A 12,924-nucleotide genomic window follows, 5' to 3' on the forward strand; every position below is an offset into this window, starting at 1 on the left:
CTTATGTTTTTATATATATATATATATGTTTATATATATATATATATATATATATATATATACACACACATATATACATGCAAATATTTCTTAAATATATACATGCATATGTATGTATTTATATATAAAAAATAATTATACACATTACTCACACACATTATGTAAACAAACTTTTCTTTTGGATGTGATTAACCATGATGAATGGTTGCTCAGCACTATGCATATTTTAACTAACTTTATTATTTGTTTCAAATCAAATAATTTATAAATAAATAAATAAATAAATATGGAGCAATGTTTTTCAAATTTGTCGAACAACAATAAATGTGGGCAAACTTTAAGAGTGATACTCTCAGCAAACAAACACCATGGCAGCTACAATTGCCTTTTCCTTTTCTTGTTCCTCTCTCCATTTCTCTTCAATTCCATGCCTTGAGTTCATCTCAATAAATCAGTGCAATGCAGAAGGCTTACATGGAAGATAAACAAATCAACACACAAACACTGGAGCTGTGCCAGATGTACCATGGGAAAGGGTGAACTGCATCATTCTGTGACCCTGTTCTCATACTGGAGCTGTCTTACACAGCCTACCACTCATAACAAAACACACAAACACACACGACAAGCCCATTTGCTGCTTTTTACATTTTCAAACTACTCGCACTTTGAAGTTAAAATAGCAAAATAATGCATAATAATGAACAATAAGTTAGTCTAAAAGTAGTCTGTCTAAGTCACATTAATGCGTGTCATTTTATTTATAAGAATAAAATGACAAAACTTTATTTTTGATTCTCTTCAGCGAGAGAGAGAGGTGAAATAAAACTCTTCTTAGTCCAGATTTAGTAAAACTGAAACCATTAAAATAAAACAATAAAATATATTTAAAACCTTAAATAACCTTTTGAAGAAAAACTCAAGAGAAACGCAAGAGAAAACCACTAATAACACCGTGTCTACAGCGGATGTGAGCGGTGCGATGCGACAAAAGACAATAGAACCCATTATAATCAGTGATGCTGTCTACACTGGATGTGGTGTGACACGACAAATAGTCGGAAGTAAACTGATGCCTCCTATTTATGCTGTATACCAGGGGTGTCAAACTCAGTTCCTGGAGGGCCACTGTCCTGCAGAGTTTAGCTCCAACCAGCTCCAAAAACACCTGCCTGGAAGTTTCTAGTAATCCTGAAGACCTTGATTAGCTGGATCAGGTGTGTTTAATTAGGGTTGGAGCTAAACTCTGCAGGGTTGTGGCCCTCCAGGCACTGAGTTTGACACCCCTGCTGTATACCAAGCACTTGCAATACTTTTCATAGGAAGGACAATGGTTTTACAACGGTCGCTTTGTCGCGTCCAGTGTAGACATGGTGTAATTCTCAAATAACAAAGGTCTGAATTCACGCAGTGGTTACACAAAGGATTCGGAGATAAACCACCTGTTTGATTATCATGAGGCCTTGAGCATCATTTTGCTCCTGACGGAAAGCTCCTGCGTTTCTTTTACTGGAAGTAAGAGTGGATAAGTGTCGACTGAATGACAAGTGACCTCTTAAAACAGTTTCAATTCGAGAGGGGGCAACATGAGGAATTTTAAAACACTTGTAAAATAAGTGTAACACGCATTCTCGAGCGTCTATCACACTGATGCTGAAGAATTGAGTCCCAGACCTCAGTTTAGAGCAAAACAAAACTGATCAGGAGGGGGGGAAAAAAAAGAAAAGAAGCCTAAGATGGAGATATGGGTGGTCGGATTATAGAAATGAAGAAAAAAAATACTGGTTCTGATTGGTGAGCCCTCATACTGACAAACCACCTACATCTCCAATCACTTTGACGTTTCCCAAGTTCAACTAATCTGGTGTGAGATTTGATCCTGGCAGTATTTTACCCTCATCTGCATGACAGAACGCTTGAGTTTAACTGTAAATGCGAGCACCCTCATGCTTACAGAGACCACCAACAGTAGAAAACACCAGAAGAAGCCTCATCTGATGATGGATAGGGGTTTACATCTAAATATAAGTAATAAAAATAGTAGGACCATGATTAATCAGATCATGAATGTGTAAATGCATTAAGGAAAGAACTACATACTGGGCATCAGTGCAATCCAAATCAAATCCCAATGGATAAAACCAAGTTAGAGGGAATGGAAACAATACTCCTGATAACAGATAGCAGAAGAAGTCGAGTCCAGGTCACAATGATCACCCGACACAACACAGCCCTGATGTCTCATGGGGTCGTGTCCCCTGTGTGAATGCTTCTGCTCTTGTGGAATTATGGGTAGTGGTCCAAAAAGTACTGTGCATCGAAATGTGTGTGGGGGATGGGACATAATATACACATAGCCTATGAAATGACTCTATAAAAAAAATAATTCAAAATATTAATAAAAAAAACTAAAATAACACTATACAAACAGTAGTACAATATTCCTTGAACCTTTATAATGATTGTCCTATTCTGAAGGAAAGTATGTTATCTGTCCATTAAAGCGGCTCATCCTGTTAATGTCTCTCTCTCCCTCCTCTGAAAGCCATATGCAGACAGCTCAGGAGCTGAGGAACATTGTGGAGGGATGAAGTCATTTTTGTCATTCTTCCAGAAAAGAGATTCAGCCCTGATATCAGGTACTCTGACAGGGAGGAACAGTGGGAGTAATGGATGACAGGAAGGCTGTAAAAAAAAAAAAAGAAAAGAAAAGAAAAGAAAAGTGATACTTGGAAATGAAAGGAGGGAGAAAATAAAGGACTGATTGAATGTAAATGAAGCGAGCAAAAGAGCACAGGAAAATAGAGGAGAAGAGAAAACGGGGTCTAGTTGTTTTCCTGTTGTTTTCATTTAAACAGGCACCAGGAATGTGGCCTTCTTTTCCTTCACTACTGCAAAACGGCCATGAACACAACAGCCGGAACAGAGAAGAGGTGAAAGAAAATGTTATATATAATGGCTTTGGCAACTAAATGAATTTGAACGGGGCCAATCAACTGTTTGGTTACACAATACACATTCTTCAAAATATCTTTTTTTTGTGTTCAGCAGAAGAAAGAAATTCATACAGCTTTGGAACAACTTGAGGGTGAGTAAATTATGACAGAATTAAATTTTTTGGGTGAACTATCCCTTTAAAATGGTTTGCAATCTTCCAGCCTGAGCTGCTAAAAAGTGTCAAAAACACCTTTGAAATCAGTCAACGGTCCTTTTAACCAGTCTTTAACCAGTAAACCAGCTTAGCCTAGTAAAGCTGTTTTTATTCTTCAGCAGACGCATGAACACATGAATCGTTCACAATAGCAGCAGGGACAGTGTAAGCAAGTTTAAGGGTGAGAAAATCTACAGACATCTCCAAGACATCCAGGCATTACATTAAAACACACTGACACACAAGTGTCTGAGTGAAGTGAACACACAGGAAATTACTCTCGGTTAGAAGGAACGGCACAGACATGACTGTGTCCCCCCTCTGAGACAACAGTTCAATCGAAGGCAGACAGCAAACACATGCACTCATTTTAACTGAGCCTTTAATCCAGCTAAAGACACTGAGCAGCAGTTACAGCCAGAACAGCATCAAAGCTCTGACAAGTCATGCAAACACAGCACAGTCGTCTGGTGTGTGTGTGTGTGTGTGTGTGTGTGCACTGTCTCACGCCTGGCACTTTGTTTCCAAACAGTCTCCCGAGCAGAGCGGCACATTCCAGCCTCTGCAGCTCATCAAACATATTAGTAACCACAACAACTTCCTGTTTCTGTTCCCCAGCTTCCTGTCTGCGCAGGATCACTCGGCACAGGCGCTGATAAAGGAGCAGAGACACACACACTAAAACTGTGTCCCTACCCTTCCTGCTAAAAAACACAAACACACACACACACACACCCCTTAAACCAGTTAAGACCTGCAGACCAGCTTATGCTGAAGTCATAGAGCTATTAAATAAATGTTGATAGCCAATCAGATTATTTGAGATCATATTAAGATCAGTGACTTTTGACTGCAGACTTTGTTTTTTGGCAAACAGAGTACAGTTTGAGACTTTGTTGAGATCTCTTCTGAAACAAGCAAGCCTTTTCCATCAGTTGTATTTGAAATATAAAATTGTGTTTACAGGCAATTACAATGAAAAACAATGGGGCAAGGCACTGCACTGGAAGCAACATTACAATATGCACTGATTTAAAAATATAGCCTCAAAAAACATGTGTTAACATGAAACTAATTTGATAGAATCGCTTACTTTATGCATATATCCAATCCTTCAACTTCAATGTCACGAAAATTACTATTTACATGGAGTAAAAGCCAGCCAATGGTATTACATCATTAATGCATAACCAGATGCTCATACAACTAGAAAGGTAGTCTCATCTCAAAAATGGACAATTTAGATGACTTTAAGGATTTTTAACTCAATAATTAAATTCAAGTGCTTTACAAAAACACACACTTCATGTCTCCTTATAAACCCTCTAAAATACCACATAGAAGTGCATTAATGTAACTCCAATTAATATTATTGTTTTTTAAAACTTAACTGAGGAAAAAGAAAAACCTGTGATAATCAACCAAATGCCACAAATGCTTCCTTGAAGTTCTTTTTCAGTTTATTCAAGAGCATCAGAAACTTAATTCGATTTTTTTTTGTCAGTATGACTTTATGAACACAAACACTCACACATTTGTGATATACATGGGGGTTATTTAGCAGGCTGTGCTTTTGTTACGTTCTTTTATCTCAGATCTTTTGCTTGTCTTTGTACAGCTGAGCACAATGTGTTCACCCTCCTCTATCCGTTTCACATTACCGCAGCATTGAGACATCTTCACAGGTTACTCACAAAGAGCTCAATCCGAGGGCGTTTTCCCATCCACAGCCTGTCCACATGTGTTTTTCCTTCTTTTTTCAGGGGTGTGTTTACAGTTTCTGATCATCACAACCTCAGGGAATGCTTGGCTAACCCGTCTCACACAGACAAGCTCTCTCTACACACACACACACACACACACACACACACACACACTGCAGCCCCTGTAATAAACACCCTGTGTTTATGTTCTGAAGCACTCCAAGCCTCAATATTCATTAACCCACTAGTGTCAGATGTCCGTACTCTCCTCTTTCGCTGAAGAACAAGTACAGTGATGCAGTCAAGATAATTATCACGGCCTCAACTTTTACCTAACAACAACCATTATACTGTGGTTAGTGATTACATGATAACCCAAATCACAGAAAATAACTCCAAACATATGGAAATAACAACTTATAAGTTTACTTTAAATAAACTGAAAGAAAATGCAATCCATTTGCCCCAAAACGTATTTGGACACTTTGAATGCCAGAGATTGAATGTCACTGAATTAAATGACTACATACCAAACTTAGTGGCATTTCTTAAAAGGAAAGATAAGCATTTGCTTTGATATTTAGTTATATAATGCAATGACACTCATCCATATTTAACTGTGGCTTAAGTGTACAAATACTTTCTGAGGCCTCTATATTCATATACAAATGGCATGTGCTGCAGACAAAATCTTTTGGACACTGTTCAAAAATGATGGAGAAAAAACATGAAAGAAACATCAAACAGCCCTATACATGTCATAAAGCAGGCATTAGTCTCTGGAAATGTGCCTGGAGCTTAAGAGGAGGAACATTTAGCTCTATTTACACTTTGTGTTATCATTAGCCGCAATACGAATGTGTGTGCGCGAGTGCCTGAGAACAGAGTGAAAAGCGTGTGCAAGTCTCCAAGCCTCTGTCAATGATGGACTCAAATTAGACTGCATAATCCTGGCTGAATGAAAAGGCCATACAAACATTTCCCCACTGTGCACTTCATAATGACCCTTGCAAGAAAAAAAAAAAGATAAAAAAGAAAAGAAAAGGAATTTGGGAACTATAGAGGCCAACAGAATGTTACTCAAACTCATCCCTTTATATAATCATCCAATATCAGGCCGCTCCAAACACGGCCCTAAGTGGACCACAATACTGAAAGGACAAGCTGGCACAGACGAAATCTCAGGAAAATACAGCACCATAAAAGGTGGACTGAGGAAAACTATGACCAAACCCAGTGTCTAAGACAGACCAACCGTGCTACAGAGGGCTTACCAAGTCATACAGAGAAATAATCCATCACTAAGAGTTTGCAAGACTTCGGAAAACATCACAACCCTCGACCATACACTACCAAGCACAACGCTCTTAAATATGATGTATTTGAATGGCATTTCTCCCTAAGGTCAGTTTGGTAACACAAGCCTTTTTTGAAGGTTAATTTCAGCTGTTTTAACCTTCAAAAGAACAGATAAAACATTATATAAATACATAAGAGGGTAAAGTATTCCTTTCAAAATATGTGTAGAATGCCAGAATATTATGACTTTTCATAGAGTCAAGGAAACAAAGGAATTTGCAGCAGACAGAGGGAGAAACACACACACACACACACAGATGCACACACAGTGCACAAACACACTGCAGGCACTGGACCAAAACGAAGGTAGGCTAAGTAAAAGAACAACAACATGATTCCAGAAGAACCTGCAGGGGGGAAAAATATGCCCTTCATATTTCTAAGAAACATCATTTTGCTCTTTTCATCAAAGTCAGGAACAGTAAATTCAGCTGCACAGACTGCACTACAACCTGAGGTAACAACATGTCAAACAGTACACAAATAAATACATGATTTTGCACACACATGCCCACTCAAGCCAAAGGCCTTGAAATATTCATCTTTTCAGACTGAGTGATATATGAGTTTTATCCTTAATCTAACTCAGCCCAACACAACAGAATAAAGGTCTCATAAAATTAAAAACCATGCAAAAACACATTGACTTGCTTTGCTCACAATATATATATGTTTCATCAGATAGAAACAATTAGAAAGTTAAAAAAAACTACTTCCAATCAACCATCTTTGCTGTGTTTTTATAGATATACACATCTGCAAGAACGTACGTCATAACTAGCCATAAACAAACAATTAAAAGACATTTAAATACCCAAAATAGAGAATAGAACATCACTCACCACTCTTGGTTTGGCCTTCAGAGGGACAGTGGAAAGTTCCTCACTGGACTTCCTCTCCAGTTTTGGCTCAGTGGTGGGATCTAAAGGTGTGGAAGTAGTGCCCTCCAGAATAACCCCACCAGTGGCTGCTGAGGTCTCCGCAGGGGACTCTGGAGAGTTCAGGGCCAAGATGTATTGCTCAGTTACGTCCTCCAATGATGGGGTGTCCTCCCCCGGGACTATTTTGTTGGGCGGTAAAGACTCCTGGCTAGACCTCTGGAGATCCTGGGATACGTGGGCATGTGAAGGAATGATAGGCACAAATGTGGCAGGTTCACTGGCATGACGCACATGTTTGGGTCTGACCTTTGAGGTTGGAAGCTGGGGGAGGGTGGATGTGGAGGACTGCTCTTCGCCTTGTTCATCTAACTGATCCCCGTCATCACAAGACACCTGATGGGTAAAGCGGTTTGTGCGTTTTTTGGGGCTTCTGCGAGTGATGCGAGGAGACAAAACCTGAGCTAGCTTAGGATCAAAAGGAAAGGAGGTCTCCCCTGCTGCTTTTGTTTCTCCATTATGACCAAGGTGGGAGGGCAAAACATGCTCAGACTGAGAACGAGACCTTCTGGTTGGACAATAAAGTTGTCGTTGTTCACTGTTCAGTGCCCATAGCTCATCTCTTTGCTCAGATAAGATAGGCTCACTGCTAGAAGGTGGTATGGATTGTTCTTGTTCACTAATTGGCTCGCTGGGATGCTTTTGAAATTCTAGGACTGTATCCACCAATTCTCCACGTCTACTGGGGTCGCTAAAGCTCTTTTTCTTCACAGCCTTGCCATTTGCTTTCTCATCAATAAGATTGTCCATTGCACCAGGTTCACAAACAATGCTCTGAATCACAGTACTGTAATCTTTCAGGCTGTCACTACACACGGAAAGGTCACTGGCGGCACTGCCTGTATATTCAGAAAGGTCTGCGGCAGAGGACTCCACACCACCCACCTTGGAGTTTAGAGAGAGTGAACCGAGCAGGTTGCTGTCCATGGAGAAGCTCTTTCCGCCATCCTCTGCAACTGAACAACGTCTATGAGGCATGGGATCACTCAAGGAGCGGTATGCAGACTCACCGTTCGACTCTCCGTTACTGCCATTGCTGGACTCTGAACCATTGTTTCCAGCTGAGGAAAATTTCCTTCGCCTGCGAATAGCGCTAGGAGTAGACGGAGCCTCTAAGGCCCCCTGGTTTACATTTTTACAGCTGCTAATGTCTCCTCCTGTGGCTACTCCCTCATGCTCTGTCCTAACAGACAGAACCTGAGATGAAAGAGATTCCTCTGGTGTTGTATCAGGCGACTGCTCTTCGTACAACCCTGACTGATTCCAAATGGTGAGAGTCTGACCCAGCAAGTCTTTACTGCAGGGCAGCCCCCCATATGAGCCAACCTCTGGCTCTGTGACAATTCCTTCATCTGTCAGGCTAGATTCATGACCAGAGAGTTCATCCAATGACTTATCACAGAACATGTTCTCCTCTGAATTTCCCTTCTGTAAACATTTTTCACTTTTTCCATCAGCCTCCCCTTCCTTACACCCAGTAAAAACAGGGTGTTCAAGTCTCTTCACCTCCTGTTTTGCCTTATTTTCTTTTACAGTGTCTATTTTAGTGTCACTGCTTTTTGTCTTGAAATGGTCTTCTTCCTCATCATCATCATCCTTACTTTCACTCATTTGACAAATGTCTCTTATTACTTGTCTGGCTTCCTGTACATAGCGGTCTTGTAGAGGGGTCGGCATTGTTTCTTCGTAACCATAGGTACTTCTGCCGTCATCACTCTCCACCTCCCTGTCAGCAATCACCACCTGCTCACCACTGCCTTCAGAGTCTAGCCGTTGCTCGGAAGAACTCCTCAAACTTGGCCCGCTACAATATTGCTGTCCTACTGGCTTCTCAGAGTAAGTGAACGACTTTGCCCTCCTCAAAGTAGCAGTGAGATCCTTCAGTGAAGGGCGTCCATGGTGCGGCCGATTTGTCCTGGAGCCCATTCTGTACACAGAAGCGCCTTGATCAGAGTTCAGATTGTCCTCATCATCTTGTCCTTTTTTTCTCATTCTTAACTCAGACAGATCAGTCTTAAGGTAGCTAAGAAGCGACAGAGTTTCTGAGGCAATGTCAGGGTTGGACATAGAGATCCTGTTCCTGTCTTTCTCATTATTTAAGGAGTGGCAGAATACTCTGTTTTCTGAACTGCCTGTTTTACAGTCTGCTGGGATCAGGCTGGGCACAAGCTTAGGGCGAACTCGAACTGGGCCACGAGAAAAGTTATCTCCATGTCCAAAACTAGGTGAGCGGTACATAGTGGCATTGCCATGGTATGTTTTACTCATAACCGCTAATGATGCCCTGCTGAAGCTGTGGATGTTGGTTGGCTTATCCTCTTCTTTTAATGTCTCTGTGCTAGAATACCTGCTACTATTTTTTGACCCCAACGGACTGGATATAAACGAGGGTATGGTGACTTTTGAAACCCGTGACACCTGAGGGACAGGGCTAGTTCCGACTGACCCCTCAAAATTTCTATATAGGTGCCTAAAACTGTCCTTAGTCATATGAGACCGTTGAGGTGGATTGTCTCGTGCCCATGACATGCCCGAATAACAACCTCTAGAACGGAAACCCTCAATCCTGCGGCCCACCGTCTGAGAATCATACGGCTCCATCATTACAGGCTGGTTGTCACTGTCATCTGACTCCTCATTGTCCCTGCTGCAACTGCTTTTCTTCTTTTTCCGTAGTGAGCGCCGTCTTACGTCCCTGTTGTGTTGAGTTAGTGCTGCAGGGCTGTCCTCCTCACTGCCAGAGGACCTTCCTCTCAATTTAGCCCTAGTACCATGCTTGTTTTGAGGGAAGTTACCGACTGTCCATCCACTTAACTCCTCGTCTTCTTCTCCAGAGCTCAGTCTTCCCCGAGCACCGGCTAGTTCTACGGAGGGCCCTGTCTGTGGTTGGGAAGAGTTATGTGTGGAATGCGAGCTATCCGGTGGCTGTGGCTGCTCTGCCCTCTGTCTCTGCTCCTGCAGCTGCCAACGGTGAGACCTGAGGGGCAAAGCAGTCGTTCTACTGTGTGGTGGGGGAGCAGGTGTAGAATCACAATTCAAAAACTCACAAGAATTGCTTTTAGCACTTAAATTATGGAAGTCAGGGATTGAATAGTCCACATACAATTCACTGCTGTCATGATGAGAGCTGTTTGTGTCTTGCCAGGCTCCCCTTGGCTGGTGGGGGAACTGTTTGTCACTTTTGTCTGGAGTTGAAATGCCCTCTTTAGCATCAAAATGCTGGAGGTGTTGACAGGCAGATTTCAAGTCATCAGCATCTGAAGTTGACCTATGTTGTTTTCTGCGTCCATCGCCAAATAGTTCTCTAATCTTAGTAACGCTTGGCCAGTTTGCATCAACATGAATAGTCTCTCCATAGGAAGGGTGATAGCCACGACGAGATTTGCATGTTGGGCTCCCTAAGACAAAAAACATTGTGTTTTTAACTCACAGTATGATAGTTTAAATGCATTTACATGTATTCATCAAGCAGCCATTCAAATGCAGAAAAATCACTGGCAATCTGTCATATAACAGTCAACGATATACAGTACACAACGGCAAGTTTTAAGTACAAACCAGATCAGTACTTAAGTTTGAGCATTCGTGTTATAGTAAATGTCTTTGTTTATGGTTGACGATATGTTAAGCCCTAATAGGTAAAATAAGAACCAATGACTTCAAAACAATGCATCTTACCTGTATTTGTGCCACCCACAGTCTTCCTGAGCCTGTGTTTATCTGCTCTGTCCGAATCCGATTCTGACACAGACTCTTGAGCAGAGCAACATTTGTTAGTGTCTTTGAGTTTCTCTTTCACAGACTCCGAAAACTCTTTGGATAAGCAGCCACTCTCGTTCAAAGACGAATCGTCGGCACTTATTGTGTTTTTAACGCTTCCAGTGTTGACTAATGAGCTCTGTGTCCCGGCTGTGCTCAAACTGAACTTTTCAGAGAGCTCACGAACCGATGGATATATTCCATGAGACGCTTTCTTGAGGTCTGCGGTTGAGAGGCTGGCCGCTGAGATTTTGGAAACTTTTCTGGATACAGAAACAGCGTGCGTCGCTTGTGATGGCTGCGCGCTGTGCTCTACAGCGTCTGGGGGAAGGGCACCGCACCTATCCAAGTCCTCTCCAAATGATCTGCGCTTCTTTGCGCTCCAGCTATCCAACTTTTTGAAAGAGACGCTTCTACAGACAGGCGCTTTTCTCTCGCTTTCCCTTTCAGCCATTGCGATGCCTGTCCTCCCACTTGTCCTTCTTGCTTTCTCTCAGTTCATTGATAAATAGTCCGCACTTCTCTTTCCCTTCTTTATCCGTGGTTGCCTTTACCCCCCTGAAAACAACTTACAATGCCCCCATTAACCACAAAAGTTGCTTGGCAGTGTTTTCCGGAGAGGAGGACAAAAAAAAAAAAAAAAAAAAAAACTTCAGGAACAACAGATGAGATTGTTTAAGAAAACAGAGTTATATCCCAAGACCTTTGCGCATGTTTGCCTCCCTTAGTGTCCATACATGCATTTGGAAAGAGCTCAAAGTTTGAGCAAAAAATTCCCAAGTGTTTCAGCCCAATAAACTCTAGAGAAACGCTTGAATAATGTACTTTTTCCAAGGTAAATCCCATTTCCTTGGCCGACTGTCTTTCTTCATACACATCCTTTATTTTAAGCTTGACTAAGTGCGCTCAGCCTTTTTTAGGCACAATTAAGGGTTTCCGTGACTTGTGGCTTTTTACATGCAGATAGTTGCTTGGATTGGGGGCGGGACTAAAACATGAGGTCGGGGTTAGAGAGAGAGACCCCTGGGGAAAATGAGGGGGGATCCAGCTTTTCCTCTTTCTGATGTGAGAGAGAAGATAATGCTGACATTAGGCTTCAGTTCGTAAATGCACAGTGGGAAACTGTTGAACAAATGATCATCTTCAGTTTCTTTGCTCAGCTTTGGGGAGGCTGAGACAGATAAATCTAGTTATTGCCTTTTTCACCAAAAGCTATGTTTGTATGCAGAACTAGCTTTACAGTAAAAACTTTTGCAGTCCTTTGTTTCGAAGGGTTCTTTTCTATCTCCCTCTCTCTCTTTCTTTTTCGTCTATCTTGCCTTTTATCTGCATGACTAGAGTGCACTCTAGTGGCCACATTCTTGTTTACACAATTGCCTGAATGAATGTCATTGCTTAAAGGGATATTTTACCCCAAAATGAAAATTCTGTCATGATGTTCCAAACCTGTATGAATTTCTTTCTTCTGTTGAACACAAAATAAGATATTTAGAAGATGGTAAATGGGGCTCATCAACTGTTTGGTTACTGACATTCTTCAACATATCCCCTTTTGTGTTCAGCATAAGAAAGAAATTTTACAACTTAAGGGTGAGTAAATGATGACATCATTTTCATTTTTGGGTGAACTATCCCTTTAAGATAATAAAATATTGTAAATTATTTGTCACTTTTGTCAATTAAATTTATTTCACAAATCAAAATTTCACATAACACGTTTCAGTAACACATTCATTCAGAAAGACCTCATGAATTTCAATTTACAACATTTAGGACATATATTTTAATAGCTTAATTTAATATTACACTTACATCTTGAGATTACCAAATTATTTAGAGAAATAGTGTTTGATATAAATCAAAAGCAAAAACAAACATTAATTGTCGGACATTTTATTTGCACATTGACAACAAGCATTCAATAACTACTGTACTTGCTTGAAAAATATATTGTATTCATATACTACAATATAGACACAGATGTAATGACTTTGCTTTAAGTAGGCTACATTTG

The 12,924-nt window shown here is 41.0% G+C and overlaps 1 protein-coding gene across 2 annotated transcripts in view; it reads right to left on the minus strand.

Annotated features, from left to right (window-relative positions):
- Nucleotides 1–11,822, minus strand: part of arhgef17 (Rho guanine nucleotide exchange factor (GEF) 17) — an 87,417-nt gene extending 75,595 nt beyond the window's left edge. For both annotated transcript variants that reach the window (XM_084124281.1, XM_084124280.1), the window contains exons 1-2: nucleotides 10,830–11,822; nucleotides 7,056–10,549 (exon numbers count right to left, since the gene is read on the minus strand). In XM_084124281.1, the coding sequence (XP_083980407.1) occupies nucleotides 7,056–10,549; nucleotides 10,830–11,364 (4,029 nt within the window). In that variant the 5' untranslated portion in view covers nucleotides 11,365–11,822. The remainder of the gene's footprint in view (nucleotides 1–7,055; nucleotides 10,550–10,829) is intronic.
- Between the last annotated feature and the right edge of the window lie 1,102 nt (nucleotides 11,823–12,924).

This window comes from Abramis brama (assembly GCF_963993115.1).
Source record: "Abramis brama genome assembly, chromosome: 9".
Taxonomy (NCBI): Eukaryota; Metazoa; Chordata; class Actinopteri; order Cypriniformes; family Leuciscidae; genus Abramis; species Abramis brama.